General features: G+C 52.3%; 3 protein-coding genes across 4 annotated transcripts in view; 2 read left to right on the forward strand and 1 right to left on the reverse strand.

The window, feature by feature from the left end:
• Positions 1 to 17: 17 nt before the first annotated feature.
• On the reverse strand, positions 18 to 7942 carry LOC100927256 (myotubularin-related protein 9-like). Of its 2 annotated transcripts, XM_003765445.4 has the most exons (10): positions 7678 to 7942; positions 6915 to 7023; positions 6666 to 6791; positions 6333 to 6506; positions 5784 to 6004; positions 3405 to 3566; positions 2652 to 2793; positions 2345 to 2565; positions 406 to 557; positions 18 to 324 (listed from the first exon to the last, which is right to left on the reverse strand). In XM_003765445.4, exons 1-10 carry the CDS (start codon positions 7857 to 7859, stop codon positions 224 to 226), a joined length of 1590 nt encoding a protein of 529 aa, XP_003765493.2. In that variant the 5' UTR covers positions 7860 to 7942; the 3' UTR covers positions 18 to 223. The 2 variants fall into 2 exon arrangements, with proteins under 2 accessions (XP_003765493.2, XP_023355986.2); XM_023500218.2 differs by lacking the exon at positions 6915 to 7023 and having other exon boundaries at positions 6666 to 6741.
• Positions 7943 to 9562: 1620 nt separating this feature from the next.
• On the forward strand, positions 9563 to 11475 carry FAM167B (family with sequence similarity 167 member B). The gene is made up of 2 exons (XM_003765446.3): positions 9563 to 9929; positions 11031 to 11475. The coding sequence occupies exons 1-2, from the start codon at positions 9669 to 9671 to the stop codon at positions 11304 to 11306; spliced, it is 537 nt and encodes a 178-aa protein (XP_003765494.1). The 5' UTR covers positions 9563 to 9668; the 3' UTR covers positions 11307 to 11475.
• A 547-nt stretch (positions 11476 to 12022) lies between these two features.
• The window catches only part of LCK (LCK proto-oncogene, Src family tyrosine kinase), a 32389-nt gene continuing 27848 nt past the window's right edge, over positions 12023 to 16563 (forward strand). Inside the window, exon 1 of the mRNA XM_003765425.4 lies at positions 12023 to 13834. The gene's annotated coding sequence lies outside the window, so the exon portion shown is untranslated. The remainder of the gene's footprint in view (positions 13835 to 16563) is intronic.

The raw sequence follows: 16563 nt of genomic DNA on the forward strand, positions 1-16563 counted from the left end.
ACTCTGGGAGACAGAGGACAAGTGCAGGTCCATTTATTGTCAGCTTTTTCCTCTACTTCATGGCCCTGGAAGTGAAAGGGTTTGGGAGTAACTGCAGTTGAACTTTGGAGCTACTGAAATCCATAGCTAGCCTTTCAGTCTTTAAGGCAGCTAGCCAAGAACCCTGAAGCAAAGACTGGAAGTGGGGATTTGGAGCAAAATCCCTTCCTTAAGACTGGAGACTTCATAGGGTGTCTCCTCCCTCTTGCTCTGTCACTATTCTCCAGAGCTGTTCCCATGCCTCTTGGGCAGGCTCAGGTGGTCGAGTCCAGCGTAGGAAAAGACCTGGGAGTGGGAGCAGAGAGGAAGCCCATTAGAGACAAGCCTGCAGGAGGGTGACGGGTGGAGCAGAAAAGGACACCTTACCTGCCCACAGCTGAAGGCTCTGGGGCTCCACAGAGGGCCATAGGGCCAGAGGGTTGGGCGTGTAGATTGGATTACGGAGTCTCCTTCTCTCCTTTGATTGGTTTAGACTGGACCACAGGGAGTGGGTCTTTGTCTTCACTTCACACAGGTACCTAACCAAGAAGCAGAGTGGATTAAGTAGGTCTTTCAGAACTCTGTGGACTGAGGTTTCATAAGGGAGACCAGCTCCTGCTTTTGAGGGGTCCCATGCACTGTCTCTGGAGCAGAAGCTTCAAGCCTACAGATTCTGTGGGTTAGGGTAAGTCTAGCTGGACTGGAGGCTGAAGAAGGTACAGACCACTGACTGCAGTCACTTCTTGGCTATCCAGACAGATAAGGACAGGAATTGACATCATGCAGCAGGCCAGGGTCCTCCAGCTCTCTCCTCTCTTGAGCAGGATTCTAGGGATTACTTTTATGCAGGGCAGTCAGGAAACCTGCACTCCAATCATGGCTGTGAGACCTTGAGCACATACCCAGAAAGGGAAGTTGAGGCTGCCCTCTAGCTACCTGGAGAGATGGCTAAGAAAGCCCTCAGGCTTTTAGTTCTTTGCCTTCTTCCTGCCACCCCTAGGCATGGATTCCAAGGTCATCTGGCCTGACCTTATCCAAGGTCATACAGTAAGTAGAACCATGGATAATGCAAGTCAATATTATCCTCATTTGTCATGAGATGGAGTTGTTTTCAGTCCTGTTCAATCCTTTGTGACGCCTTTTGGGGTTTTCTGTGCAAAGATAGATGTGCCATTCCTTCTCCAGCTCATTTGACAAAAAAGGAAACTGAGGCAGACGGGGTAGACTTGCCCAGGATCACACTGTTTACTGTTTCTGAGGCTGAATTTGAACTCGGGTCTACCTGATTCCACCCTGACACTAACCACTGTGCCGCCCCACTGCCTTCATCTCATGCTGAGATCATACTTGTGAGGTTGTACTGTTCTTAAATTTGGAGGTGAAACTGAGGCTGAAAAGTTAAGTATCTTAATTGTGATAAGTCACCCTGTGAATTAATAGTAAAATAGTGATTGGAACCTGTTAGAATTCTTACAAGGTGCCAAGTCAGTTATCTAATTTAGCCTGGTACTTAACAGTTCTCTAGTTCACTAATGCATTTAGTACTCATTGGAGTTCTACAAGATTCACAAGTCAGAGAGGAGTGGAGAAGATTCACAAGTCAGAAGCCCACAATCCTACTTTCAGAGGAGGAGTCAACCTTTGATTTCATACCTCTAAAAGAGGATATAAAAGGACAAGCCCACTGGGAGCACTTTGGGAGATTGAGAAGCTAAGATTCAGAGAGAGAGCTGAAGCTGGCAGAGGCAGAGGCAAAGGACTGGCGGCAAGAGCTCTTGGAACCAAGGAGAGAGATAGGCCTCTAAGAAAGCTAACCAGGCTATTTTGGAAGAGACAATAAAGGACTGGACTTTAACACCTGGCTGCATTTGAGGTGATGATTACTCTGAACTGAAAGGAAGGCTGCCTCCAGAAGCTCCCCAAGAAACCTGCTCCCAGAGAACGATCATATTTTAGAGAAGAGAACATTGCAGGAACCCAGGATTCTTTCCGTATCCCAGTAATGTCCCTCACTTCAGAGGGCCAGCGGTTGCCATTTTATCCTTGGAGGCCTTTGCGCCAGAGCTGCCTACTTGATTGGGTACAGGGTATCTTGGTTGCCCTCTGAAGCCCCTTGCTGCTCTGTGCCTGTGAGGGATGCTGTGATCCGGGGCCATTTAGCCTTCAGCGTGTTTTCCTGAGGCTGTAACACTGAGCTTGGCTGGCAAGGATGGGGACCAGTCAACTTTGGTTGGAAGGGTCTCCCCAGCACCTTAGAAAGAGGGAGGGCCTGGTGCTCGAGCAGAGAGGGTCTGAACGGGAGAGATGCAACCCAGCTGGCTCTTACCTCTCCTTCTCGCTGTTGCACAGGAAGGTGCCAAAGGGTGAGGCGTAGGCGTGCTCAAACACGGCCAGCAGCATCCCCTCCCCAAACTCCAAGGACAATGGGAACTGACGGCTCAGCTGCCACACACAGTCCAGGAAGAGCAGGAAGACGGGGGCCTCGTGTTTGGGGCGGGCCTGGGCATAGGCTGAGTGGGCACAGCGCTGCTGGAAAGGGTGACCGGCCTGGGGAAGAGGACAAAGCGGGGATGAGCAGGAGCCCGCTTTAGGAGATGGTCCCAACAGCCTGGGCTCCCACTGGGGCCTATTACCTGGATCCATTCCCGTTCCAGTAGGCTTTGGAAGCCACTCATTGTTCTGCACTTGGGATCCAGGATTAGCTGTGCCAGTGAGGTCACAAGGAGGGTGGTGTCCGTGCCCTCAGCTCCATGTACCAGGATACAGACTCCTTCCCTGTATGGACCCAAGAGGCTCCATCAACAGCAGTCTCCTGCTTCTCTGTGGGGTGGCTCCCCAACCCTGACAAGTCAGGATGACACTAGGGGTGATAAGGCACAGGCTTTAAGAGGTGCACTACAATGTACTGCATTGTAAACGAGAAACAAGTGTTCCAGGGACATTTGTGGAGGCCAGAAGCCTCAAGGAAAGCTTCCTGAAGGGGGTGACACCAGGACTGATGACCCACAGTAGCCGCTCTGCTCCCATTGCCACTATTCGGGCCCACCTGGACTATTGTAATGGCTTCCATCCTCTCCCCTCCACTATCTGTCCTTCCCAAGCTGCCCAGAATGGTTTTTTCAGCTGACTGTCCTGGGTAAAACTTTGAACAGTTCTCTGTGGTCCTCTGCCCAGCATTTAAGGCCCGCCTGGTCCTTTTTGATTCACATTACACTCCTTCCCGTGCTGTTCTGGCCAAACCACAGTGCTGGCTCTTCCCTGATAGCATTCCTGTTGGTTAGAGGCGTGGCCTCCTATGTGGAAACATCCCCTGTAGAAGTAGGATGCTAAGCCTAGGGTCCCTCCCCCCTGGAGGGCAGTCACATTCCCCAGCCCCCTGGGCTTACCTGTCCATGCCCTGGGCTGCCAGGCAGGCGGCAGTCAGTGTTTCCTTAACATGTGTCAGCCATCGGCAGCCATCTAGTCGGCTGAGCCAACGATCCATACTCAGCGAGGGGTCTGTGCAGGCCTCTACCAGACGGACAAAACTGTCCTGCAGGGGCCGGCCCCTGGGGGGAAAGGCAGGTTAGTCACCCCTTCCTCCAAATCTGAGAAGCCCGCTCTTCTCAGGGAGCCCCAGCGCCCCTGCCTGCCGCCGCTGTGCTTGTCCAGTCTTGACATCCTAGGCACAATCTCTTCTTGGGCTCTCATCCCTAATCTGATGACCCCTGACCTTCGTTAGGTCTGCTCTAACTCGACCAGTATTCCAGTCTGCTAGCCTTTCTGTAAATACACTACCCATTGCCACCTTTTACACTGGTGATGACTCCTATTTCCCCCCAAATCTCTGGGCCAGGAGGAGGAGGAGGCAAACTTGTTACTCTCCTCTGTGATATCCCTGGTGCAGCTGTGTGGTGTGGAGCACGGAGGGTCAGCCTTGGAGTCAGGAAGACCCGAGTTAAAGTGTGGCCTGGGGCACCTAGGTGGTGCCCTGGATAAAACACCAGCCCAGGAGTTCAGAGGACCTAGCTTCAAAATCCAGCTTCAGACACGTGGTAGTTTTGTGACCCCAGGCAAACTACTTCACTTCTGCCTCAATTTCTTTACCTGAAAAATAGGGATAATAGCCTCTTGTACCCTAGGTTGGACCAAATTGTATAGTGCTTAGCACAGTCCCAGCACATAATGTCTAAATGTTAGCTTTTGTTGATTTATCTGACCTGAGCTGAATGTTATCACTATCCACCAGTGCTTTCCCCTCTGATTAGAAGGTAAGTTTCTAGGGGACAGGGACTGACTTGATTGTCAATGTTTTTTTCATTGATTCTGACACATCCAACCTGTCAATGAAGTTTCTTTTGTGATTTGTCCATTTTCTACCAGCCTTCAAGGTGTTATTCCAGCTTTCCCCAATGCGTTTTATACCTGGCTTTGGGGTCACTTAGGTGGATAAAGCACTGGACTTGGAGTCAAAAAGACTCATCGTAGTTCAAACCTGGCCTCAAACGATTCCTAGCCCAGTGACCCTGGAAAGTCACCCCATCTGGAAAGAAACCCCAGTTTCCTCATCTGTAAAAATGAGCTGGAGAAGGAAATGACAAACCTCTCCGGTAGCTTTGCCAAGAAATCCCTAGGTGAGATCAGGAAGATCAACAACCACGAACCTGGCTAATAGTCTTCCTGTCCATCTCGTCCCCCTCAGCTCTAACAGTCTGACCACACAATTCCTCAGTCTGCTCAGTCCTCACAACTTCCTTCTCCATCCTACTCCATGATCTTCCTTTAGATTTCACTCCCTTTCCTTTCAGAAAGACTGAGAAGCTGAAAACTCCCCAAAATCACTAAAAGTGGATGAGAATCCACGTTTTTCCCCACTAACCCTAACCCTTCAGCCCTAATCAGCATCTTGAGGCCGTTCCCCATTGTCCCCTCCTATAATGTTCTGGCTAGCTTTCTGGAGGTCCTCCAGAAGGGCCTTGGTCTCAGCAGGAGAGACACCATGAGAATGGACAAGAATAGAGTCCAAAGTCTTTGCTGTCTCTTACAAGGTCTGTGTCTGTCATTCTCCTCCAGCAGTCTGCCAGTCTCAACCAGTTTCCCCCATAGTGCAGGCGGCAGGATGGCCACCTTATACCTTATTGTGATTACATCATTACAGCATACCGAATATGTGTGAACTAGAGAACCATTACATCACTATACTAAGTACTAAGTATCTATGAACTAGAGAACCATCATCTCATCAATTCCACTGAGTTATTCAATTCCACTGATGTTTCAAGGATACTTCTCCAGAGTTCCGGCCTCTACACCCTCCTCCCACTCTCGTTTCATTTTCTTCAGTGCTAGCCTTGACCCAGTGATTTGCTGCTCATTTCCCTCCTGGTCTTCCCCATCAGGCACTAGGAACCTCTTCATCCTGCTCATCATCAGTACCTTGTGCCCCTCTGATTGGAGGATGGGTGAGGGCACCTAGAAGAGCCACCCCTCCTTTTCCCACCTGGCTGTTTGTACCTCTCTGCGGCCCGCCTCCATGCACCTCCCCTCCCCCCCTCCAGCTTCCTCTGGGGTGTGGCCTCCACTTGGAGTATAAGCTGCTGGAGGAAAGGGCCGGCTTTTTTCATATTTATATTCTCAGCTCTCAGTACCACCTTTGGAACACAGTAGGCGCTTAATAAATGTTGACAGCTGGCGGTAGAATCACCACCTAGAATCCTTTGTCTCAGCATCACAAATGCTGTTAAAATCGCGAAGTCGCACCGGACCGGTAGGACTTGGTTATTTACCTCTCCAGGGGCCGGTGCAGCCGCTTCCAGCCGGGGTAGGCCGCCTTGGCCTCCGTGCCGCCCCCGGTTATTCGGGCCTGCTGGACCGCCTGGGCGGAGCGGGTGTCCAGCACCAAGCCCCGCCCGCCGCCCAGGGCCAGAACGGCGCGCAGCAGCTCCTCATCCTCCGCACAGCGGCGCCTGTTGGCCCCCTGCAGGGGCTGGCTGGAGCGCAGCATCACCTGGGAGTGGGATGAGTGAGCCGGCTTAGGGGCCATCTTCCCAGGGCCCAGGGTTCGGGCTACCCCGTGGGCCGCAAGGTGGGAGCGGGCAGGCTCAGGGTACCTGGGAGAATACCGGAGACTAGATCAGGCAGGGCAAGGGTGAGTCCCTCTGGGGACTGGGGCCAGACGTCCTGCAGGGGCTGAAAGTGTGAGGTGGGGTTTGGGGTGAGGCCCGGGGATGGGGGTCAGGGGGGAGCCAAGGGGAGCAGAGTGGGGACAAGGCTGGGGTAGTTAGGACTGGGAGATGAGCAGAGTTCCCGGGGCAGGGAGCCCGTTCGAGACTCACTGTTCCGTTGGTTGTATGATAGTAGCAGAGCACAGGGAAGCGTCCCCCTTGGCGAAAGCGGGCGCTTCGCGCCAGGACCTCGTCCCCAATCCCGACGGGTACCACCAAGGCTGGCGGGTAGCTGGCACATACGTCGAAGTCCCTGTTCACTGCGCTCAGGCGCCAGGCGTCCGTCTACAGGGAGAGACGGGGTGGGAGGGGGTGGGGTGGGCTCTCGCAGGCTCACATCCTCGGAAAGTTCCCTCCCCCCACAGACGGGGCTCCAAGCCCTTTCCCCACAGCCTCCCCCAACCCTTTTTGCAGTTGGTCTCAATGCTCTGTCCCCGCACCTACCTGGAGGGCCACCTGTTGATAGAAGTGGTCCGGGGGGTGCAGGTTCGCAGCGTCTCCAAGCCTCAGGCTCTGGGGTCTGTAGAAGAATGGATAGGAAGTGGTGACAGATTCCAGCGAGGTCAAAGCCTTGAGGAGAAAGGCAGGAAGTACGTCTGGAGACCCCGGGCTCCACAGGCAAAACCTCTCCGTGCCCTAGCCGACGCTTTCACCCTGCCGCTCTCTGCCCCATTCCCCGCACGCCCCGCCCACCTCGATGGAACTGGCGATGTCCAGGGTCTCCTCCAAGCCCTCGATCTCCAGCTGCAGAACGTGCAGGTTCTTGCATTTCAGGGTGATAGTGCCCGAGTTTCCTGCCACCCTGGAGGAGTCAGAGGGCTAAATGGGCATGCGGGGGTCAGGGGGAAAAGATACTGAGTTGGTATAGGATTCAAGGACCAGTAGAGGGTCACGAGGTGGGGGTGGAGCTAGGAGGGAAAGAGTGGAAAGACTCTTTCGACCATCGACTGGTGGATAAATGGGGCGTGGGGGAAGAGGACACGGGACAGTGGAGAAAGAGATCAGAGAGATCTTGGGGAAGGGGACACTACAAGCATCATCGGTCTGAGGGTTAGCGAGGGGGAAAACTTGGGAGCCAGTGGGGGAAAGGAGTCGGGGGGGGGGGGCGGTGATCAGTGGGATAGAGGGAGCTCAGATCTCCTTAGCTGGAGGATTGAGACCTGGAGAGCTACGTGTGCCTTCCCAGCCAACATCCGACACGTCGGCTCTCGGGCTCACGGCTAAGCCCGGCTAAGCAGTTCCCGATCTTCGCGGGACACGCCTTACCGATGCGAGCCAGCGCTTCCTCAGGAGGACCCTTACCCCCGACACACACACACACGCTCACACCGGGGTCCCCTCCACCTCCCGCCCCACCCTCTCGGTTCTGCCAGCCCGTTTCCCTCCCCTGGGCAGGTGCCCCCTCCTGTCCCCTTGCGCCCCACGAAGGCGCAGCCTGGGCTGGAGTTCCTCTCACCGCTTTTCCACGGCATCCACGTTGCGCAGAAGCAGCCACAGGTCGCCGGGGCTCCCGTGCCCCGCGGAGAGCAGCAGGTGGTGACTTGTGATACACAGGGTGCCCCGCACCGGGGGCTGCCCGGGACCCGGCAGAAGGAGCGCCTCCGCGCGACCAGTACGGATCAGCTCCGAGAACTCCATACTGAAAATCTGGGGGTCTGGGGGTGTCGCGGGCCTTTGTGGGGCGCAAAGGAGAAGGGCGGGGCCGAAGCCCAGGCACAGAGTCCTCTGCGCCCAAAGCGAGAACCCCAGGATCCGGATGAGTCCCGGGAGGGAGGGGGGAAACAGGAACTGCCCCCGGGGCGGGTGAAACTTGCGGGATGGGGTGGTTAAGGTGGCCCCACCAAGAGAGGGTTCAGCATTTCCTGAGACCTAGAGGACTCGGGGTGCTCAAGTACAACACTGCCCTCGTAGTGGGGGTCAAAACAGCCTCGGGCTTGGCGCCTAGTTGGGGACTCATTTCTTGGACCCAGTGTACCCATTCCACCCCCACTCCTAAACAGAACTCTCCTCCCCTCGCCCTTGCTCGGGAAATAATCTACCAGAAAACCGTAATTTATTTTCCTCCTTCATTCCCTGGCTCATTTAGTCCTCTGTCTTGTAATCAGAAGCCCTGGATCAGAAGTCCTGCCTAGTTTTAAAATCAATTCATTTTTGATATTGCTTGTTTATACATCACAGTAATTTTCAGATACATCCCTCTCCCCGCCTCTCCCTCCCCAGCCCCCCCCCATGACCCTTCTCTTTTAACAAAGAAACACTGTTAAGCCAAAACAACCTTCTTTGACCCGTGACAGGCAATGTTTAGGCTATTTTGCCCACCTCTCCAAGGAAATGGGGGAGGGGAAAGAGAGGGAGAAATGCATTCCCCCTTGCCTTCATTTACCTGTTAGTAAGGGATCTCTTTCCTGTCACTCTTAGAGTCGATGTGCATCATGATCTTTTCTTGGCTTTCCTTGCTTCCCTTTTTCTCACTCCACACGCCTTCCTATGTTTCTTTGGATACCTCATATTCCTTGTTTCTTACAGGGAGATGATGTTCTGCTCATTCATAGACCACAATTTGTTCATCCATCCCCCAATCAAGGGCACATGATTTATTTCCAGTTGATTGTTTTGCCACTGACTGATTCTAGGTTCTCCCCTCTCCTCCTCAATTTCCTCTCCAACATGACACAGATGGAGTAGCTTAGTCCTTCCTACTTCTTAAATTGAGCCTTCTGTTGGGTCTCCTCAGGGCCACCTTAAATGCTGTCTGTATCTGTCAGCTCATCTGGTGGTCACTGGTTAAGCAGCGCCCCCTGGGGGCAGTTACCTCTTCACTTGAGTGAAGTCCCCGTCCTTTGGTGCCCAGAATGCCACAGGGATGTCCACCTCACAGCCTCTGCTGGAGCTTCCCAAGATTCAGCACTTATTTCCTCTCACCTCTCACCTCCAGCAATTCATCTTAGACACCTCCTCTGAGTATCCCAACCGAACCATACCTCCCATCGATCCCCTCCAGGCTGGGATCCCATACATGTATTTCCTCCTTCCGGGATGGGACCCCCATACATTTATTTCCTCCCTCCAGGTTAGGAGTTTTGAAGATGCATCCCCTAGTAGCAATATGATTGGGACAGATGGGAAGGAAAGTAGATAGATGCCAAGGGAAAAAGCCAATATCCTCAGCACAAACTGGTCTTGTAGAAGTTTCCTTTCAGAGAATAGGATGTCTCCTTTTGGGCAGGGACAATTAAATTTGACCCTGAGGCCAGAGAAACTGAGATCCTGCTCCCCCCTCTCTTTCCTCTGGGGGTCACGTGAGTTCCCATTACTATAGAATTCCAGGGAAATAAGCCACACAATCAATCTTACACACTCCGACTTTGGCACATTTACCCATCTGCTCCCCTTCAGCCCCGGGAGCGGCGTACACATCACACCTCTCCCACTAGAGCCGCCATCACCATGGCTTTGGGGTCCCTGGCGTTTGGGGCTCTGGGTGAGGAGGAAGAGCAAGAGGAGGAGACCCTGGACAGCTTGAAGGCACTCACTGCCAAACTAAAGCTGCAGACCAGAAGGCCCTCCTACCTGGAGTGGACAGCCAGGGTCCAAAGCCAAGCCTGGCGCCGAGGCCAGACCAGGGCTGACCTAGGGGAACCAGGCGCAAGGACCATCTGTGGTTTCCACACTCTGGATGACGCCTTGCAGTGGCTCAGAGAGGAGCTGGTAAGTCGGGGGTTGGGGGATCCGAGGAGAGGAGACTGGCAGAGGGACGCCCCGGACTGGCCCTTAGGGAGTCCCCAGCTTCAGGACAGGCAGCATGGGGACCAGGTGAAAAAGATTGACTTTTGAGTTAGAGAAGCTCGTGTGAGGTTCTTGAGTAAATCTGAGCCTCAGTTTACTCACATGTCAAGGAAAGGACTAAATGATCTAAAGTTTCCTAAGGACCCTAAGTTCCCAACAGATTTGGAGAGGCTAAAGTCTGCAGTGGGGTTGTGCAATGCAGAGAGTGAGGCTCATTTTCCCGCAGCCTAATCTCTTGTACTCAGTAGGTGCTTAATAAATCTTTGTTGACAAGAAGAATAGATGAACCGGAGTCCATTTAGAAGGCTGGGAAACAACCCCGTTACTTGGTAGTTGTGGGTTCCAGTCCCACCCACCCCCCTCTTCCCCTGTCAGTGGTGAGGAAGTGCTTTGTAAATCCTCCAAGGCCGCGGTGATGGGAGTTATTCTTATGATTCCTGGAAGAGGAGGAAGAGGAGAGCAGAGGGTGGAGCCGGGCTGGAGAAGGAGGAGCCAGGAAGGGCTGAGCTGAACGGAAGGGATTTCAGGGTCACCGAATGTTAGAGATCCTGGGGGCTGGCAAGCTGCCCAGACACGGGCTGGAGATGGGGGACAGAGAGAGACAGAGAGGGGGAGAGACAGAGACAGAGAGAGGGAGAGACAGAGACAGAGGAGGAGAGACAGAGAGTGAGACAGAGAGGGGGAGAGACAGAGACAGAGACAGAGAGACAGAGAGAGGGAGAGACAGAGACAGAGGAGGAGAGACAGAGAGTGAAACAGAGACAGAGAGTGAAACAGAGACAGAGGAGGAGAGACAGAGAGAGGGAGAGACAGAGACAGAGAGGGAGAGAGAGGGTGGGGGAGAGAGAAGAGGGGGAGAAGGAGAGGAGTCAGAGATAGAAATACACTAAGAAATTGAGACAGAGGGGCAGCTAGGTGGTGCAGTGGATAGAGCACCAGGACTGAAGTCGCTCAGAGCATCCCTGGCCCAGGTGGAGGGCAGGTGGCTGGGCCTGGATCCACAGCCTGCACCATTTCCCACAGAGGCAGATGCAGGCCCAGGATCGGGAGCTGGCAGGGCAGCTGTTGCGCCTCCGGTCCCGCATGCACCAGCTGAAGGTGGAGCAGATCTGCAGGCAGCACCAGGAGCTGTTGGACGCTGCTGAACTGGAGGCCGAGGCCGAGGGGATGGGCTTCGGGGAGGCGGCAGAGCTGCTGAGCCCAGACTCCCTGCGGGCCCCTCGCCTGCTGGCTCCCTCGCTCAGGGACATTGGTCTCACCCGGATGAACATCAGCACTCGTCGCTTCACCCTTTGCTAAACAGGCTGGCCCTGCTGCCTGACCCAGACCTCGGGATCCTGCCCTGGCCCGAGGGACCCCCTGCCTAGAGGCTGGGAGCTCTCCAATCGTTCCAGAGTCATTCACTATTCCCTTATCTCTGTGGGAGAGAGAGAGGACACCAGATGTCAAAACCGGATTTTCTCTTTCATTCAGCTTTGTCTCTCTTCTTTTGTTATCTAGTTTTTGGGTTTGGGTTCTCTCTCTGTGTGGCTGTTTCTCCGTTTTGTTTTGTTTTTTTCTTTTTAACTATCCCCCTGCCCCCGCCCCCAAGCAACTGGGGTTGTGAGTTGCCCAGGGTCACTCAGCTAGGAAGTGTTACATGTCTGAGATCATATTTGAATTCAGGTAGTCCTGACTTCAGTCCTGGTGCTCTATCCACTGCGCCACCCAGCTGCCCCTCTGTCTCAATTTCTTAGTGTATTTCTATCTCTGACTCCTCTACTTCTCCCCCTCTTCTCAGTCTCTCTCTCTCTCTCTCTCTCTCTCTCTCTCTCTCTCTCTCTCTCTCTCTCTCTCTCCCTTTCTTCTCTGTCTCTGTCTCTCTCTCCCTCTCTCTTCCCTCTCCCCTCTCTCTCTGTCTCTGTCTCTCCCTCTTCCCTCTCTCTGTCTGTCTCTTCTTCTCTCTGTCTCTCTCCCTCTCTCTTCCCTCTTTCTCCCCTTTCCTCTCTTCCCTCTCCTGTATTCCTCTCTCCCTCCTCCCTCCCCCTTTCTTTCTTTCCTTTTAAACATATATCTCAGTTTCCATTTTGTCTCTGTCTCTCTCCCTCTTTAACTTTTGTTTCTGCTGTTCACCTCTCTTTGTCTGACTTTCCGCCTTTGGCTTCCTCTCCCTCCCCCATTTCCTGCCCCCCTCACCCGCCTCAGTTGAGGTGAGCAGAACCAGCATCAGTTTCCACCTCTCAAACCCCAACAATGTGTCTGTGGCATCCTCTTCTCTGCTCTCCACACCCTCCCCTTTCCTCAACAGTTTGGCTCAAGGTGAAGGGGCAGGAGCTATTTGTAGCACAGGAACGGGTGACTCCGGCTTGGCTCAGCCCTGGCGGATGCGCTGGGCCCAGCTGGAGCTCAGCCATCAGGGGGTTCACCTCTGGCCCTTACCAAATACCCGTCTTCTCTCTCTGGTGAGCCTAGATGGGACAAAGCTTCCCACAACATAGCCAGTGTCCATTTGGTGTTAGTGCCGAAAGGACCCTTGGAGATCATCCAGCCTGAAGGGGGTAGAGGGATAGAGTGGAAGGTGTATGGAATTTGAAATCACAGGACCTGGTTTCAAAACCTCGCTCTGCCCCTGACTCCTTGTATGATCTGGGACAAATCATTTAATTCCTAGCATCTGTAAGATGGTAAATTCCTTGAGAGTAAAGGCTGCCTTTTGCATCCTTTTGTTTTTCCAGTGCTTAACACAGCACCTGGCATATAGTAGGTGCCTAATAAATGTTTACTGACTGTTTCCTCTTCTGTAAGGTGATTATGTTGTGCCCCATGGTTCATGTGGTCTTTCACCTCTATAAATGTGTGATTTTCTATGAGCTCAGTCCTTTATCACAAAGTCAGACTCTAAGACAAGGTCACATAGCTAGGCAATAGTAAATTGGTCTATGTGGGGCTGGAGGTAGAGGGGGAGATTAATCCCCTTTGTGAGCCTTTCCTTGCTCCCTACCTCCTTCAGCTCAATTGCCCTCTTCTTCCCAGAATCCTCCACTCTTCATTCTGAAAAGGTCTTTAAGGATCATCTTAACCTGTGACTTCCAGACTACCAAGGGACACATGAATACATTTTCTGGGGGAGGGGGTACAGAGAAAGGGGTCTATGAACTTGGATGAGAAACAACCATCTTTATTTGTACTATCCTCTAAATGAAATTTGTCATTTCCTTCAATGATGACTGAAAAAAAAAATTCTGAGAAGAGGTCCCTAGGTTTTACCAGTTTTTCAAAGGAGCCCATAACTCCCACACAGACTGCTAAGAACCATCAATCTCATCCAATCAGCTGACTTTACACAAGAGGAAAATGACTTACCCACAATCACACAGCTGGAAAATAACAGAGACAGGACTTCAGTCAAGGGCTTCTGCTCCAAATCCTGGGCAATTTCCACTCACCATCAGACACTCTCTACAGTACGTGGCCCTCTTTCCCCGACCACATGTTGGGAATTCCCTGCGGGGACTGGGGGAAGCCTGGGACCCCTGGGATCGCAGCTCCCTACTGTCAGGCCCTGGATGTTGGGAGGGGCGTGGCTGGCACTGTTGTTCTTGGCTTGTGGTTGAGGGAGGGCCTGACTGGGTTCTGGGGTTGGCTGCCGCCTCCTTTCTCACTCACACTCTCTCAGGAGGCAGGAAGTTGGGGTTGGACGTGGGTTGGGTGCTGAGAAGGCAAATTGAGGCAGCGATAAGGAGCTGGGCGCCTCATCCATCACCTGGATGGTGATGGAGCCTCTGGACCAGAAGAACCATGTGAACCAGGCCCACTAAACACACCAGGCAGGAGCCCTCCAGAGGCAGGTAAGGCAGGGGGGCACAGGGCTTAGGGGGCATCTAGAGGGAAAGGTCAGCAGTCCCTGAGGAGAGAAGAACCAGAGAAGGGTCTGGAGAGAATTTCAGATTTCTGGCTCAGGGCTGTGGTGGGACCCTGTGGCATCAGTGAGCATCCTGACAGTACCATTTTGCCGTGGAACACACCCTGGCAGTGGCAATGACCCTACATGACTCCCTTTGATCCCTGACTTGTCTCTGGAGACCTTCCTAATATTGATCCTGTGAGAATCCTGATACTAGCCTCCTTTGCCCCCCAACAATAGTCACACAATCACTGTGACAGCCCCCTGGCCATCCCAATGCCAGCCCCAGAGGTACCCTGGGGGCAAAGGCTGCCCTTTCAAAGAACAGTGTGGAGAAGTCCCTGAAACTGGACTAAGTATCAGGGGAGATGGATTTGCAGGCAAAGGTACTGGGTTGTGGTCCAAACAAGGGTGACCGGGAGCCAGCTGCTGGAGGGAGGAGGGCTAGAAAGCTTTATGCTGTATCTGGGCTCTTGGGAGGGAGTGATAAGGTGGGACCTAAAATAACCCCTTGCCTGGATCAGGTAAAGACTTTGGAGAGTCTCCAATTGCCTTGTTAATACATATTTGTAGATTCCTTATAAGATTGCCTTATTAATACATACTTATAGAAACTTGGTGACTAGTTCAGACTAATTTTCATTTGGAAGAAGACGAAGAAAAGAGCAAAGAGTTGCCACATGGCCAATTAGTGGCAAGGATAGGGCTACAATCCAGGCCTTTTTCCAATCACTCCTGCCAGCGTGGCAAAGGAGAGAGGGGATTTCAAAAACCTGGATTCAAATCCTGCTTCTGGTGCTCATTTCTTTATCCCTAACTTTCTGGGCTTGTTTCCTTACTTGTAAAATGAGGCGTTTGGACTAAGAGATCTCTGAGATCTCTCAGTTCTGGAATTGTGACCCCAGAGACAAGAAGAAAGTCAGAGCTTTATTTTCTTGCGTCATTTGGGCGAATGGAGAAAAATTCCATCAGGAAACTTAATGGAGAGACTTAATGGGGTCAGAATCCCATGGGAAAGAGACTCAGACCCTCCAATGATTTTAGCTGCCAGAGATTCCCATGAGAGGGAAGGGTTTAGCCAAGCTTCCTGGATACACTTGTCAGTGAAGATTTCTGATGTGGAGCTGAGATTTTTCATGAAAAAGGCCAGGCCCAGGAAGGGAGGAAAGGAAGGAAGAAAGGCTATTTTAAATTGGGAGGAGGGGGGGGGATGATGACTGGCAGTGGAATCTGACCCTGGAGTCTCTTTCTCACTGGATGCTGGCTAAGGAAGTCTTGCGATTAAACTTCTCAGGGGTCCGATGGAAGTTATCCGGTCTCATCTGGACTTTCCAAGCCGTGTACAATCTCTCATCTTCTATCACCTTCCCTTAGTCACCTTTCTAATTTTCCTCCTTCCTCCTCCTCCTCCGTGCTCCACCAGAGACAGTGTCTGCCATGTTACCGAGTTTCATCATCTCTCCCCCTTTGGTGAGACCTAGCCTCAGACAGACTTGGTCTCTGGACCAGTTGTACACTGTCCCACAATTGTCATCTGACTAGGAAGTCAAACCAAGAGAGAATTCTGGGCAGGTGAGGACACCTGGATTCAGGATCTTGGTGCAGAGATAAGAGTATGGATCTGGAGTCAGAGGGTCTGGATTCAAATCCTACCTAGAGGAGCTCTTCATCTCTGGACCTCAGTTTTCCCCTCTGTAAAGTGAGGGGGTTAAACCCAATGACCTTGAGATTCTTTTTAGTGCTAAATGCTAATCTGTACTCTACATCCCTAAATCTCACCTCTAAGACTACAGCGGCGATCATCTTTGGATAATATCCCCCCCCCCCCTTTCTGAGGGCTGTTATGAGAAAAAACACCTTCCAATTCTTAAAGAAACAAGATTAGAATCTGCGTGAAAGAGGAAACTTCAGGGAATGAAGGGTGACAATATGGGGCACGGGGAAGCCCCTATTGTTACTAATCCTTCTGATGTGCCATCTGCCTTGGGGCCCTCCCTGCCCACTCTCCACCCCCACTGAAGTTTTCTCCAACAAACAAGTTCCAAAGATGTGTCCCTGCCCCTCTAGATACTGCATTACAAGGAATGAGTGCTAAACTTGGGGACCTGGAAATGGGGTCCACCTCCTGCTTCAGGCCTCTAGTAGCTCCGCTGGGATTCCAGCAGAGTCTCTTCATCGATAAAATGGAGACAAAAGCCCTTTTATCAATAGGTGGTCATAGAAAAGATGTTTCATAAACCAGAGAACTGGGGGGGGGCGTAGTTTAATGCTATTATTATTGCCAAGTGCATTGCTCTCCAAAAATGACCTTCTGTAGAATTCACCAGGGAATATACCCCTCATGAATGTTTAATGCAGACCTCGCTGGGGACCATGATGGCAGAGTCAGAGGAAGAAGGCCTGCTGTCCTATCCAGGCTTAGCTGCCTTTAGTTCCTGGGAATCATTAGGCGAGACCCTTCCCTTCTTTAGACCTCAGTTTCCCTATCTGTAAAGCAAGGAAATTGGGCAAGGCGGCCATCGATTTCCTTCCTTACTCTAAATCTAGTAGTTTTTGGTTCTGTAATATTCTGCGTTCTAAAATGTATTCCGTCTCTGAAACACTGTGTTCTAAAGCTCCTCTCATACATCAGTAAGTCCATTCACAAATGTTTATTAAGCGCCTACTATGTGC

The sequence above is a fragment of the Sarcophilus harrisii genome, chromosome 3 (assembly GCF_902635505.1).
Source record: "Sarcophilus harrisii chromosome 3, mSarHar1.11, whole genome shotgun sequence".
Classification (NCBI taxonomy): domain Eukaryota; kingdom Metazoa; phylum Chordata; class Mammalia; order Dasyuromorphia; family Dasyuridae; genus Sarcophilus; species Sarcophilus harrisii.

Excerpts from the sequence above, each read along its gene's own strand:
- LOC100927256 (XM_003765445.4), bottom strand. The coding sequence starts at position 7,859 with ATGGAGTTCTCGGAGCTGATCCGTACTGGTCGCGCGGAGGCGCTCCTT. Across the intron at positions 7,024-7,677 it reads GTGGATGCCGTGGAAAAGCG|GGTGGCAGGAAACTCGGGCA; the intron begins GTGAGAGGAACT and ends TGACTCCTCCAG. Across the intron at positions 558-2,344 it reads TGCAACAGCGAGAAGGAGAG|GTACCTGTGTGAAGTGAAGA; the intron begins GTAAGAGCCAGC and ends CTTCTTGGTTAG.
- FAM167B (XM_003765446.3), top strand. The coding sequence starts at position 9,669 with ATGGCTTTGGGGTCCCTGGCGTTTGGGGCTCTGGGTGAGGAGGAAGAG. Across the intron at positions 9,930-11,030 it reads AGTGGCTCAGAGAGGAGCTG|AGGCAGATGCAGGCCCAGGA; the intron begins GTAAGTCGGGGG and ends CATTTCCCACAG.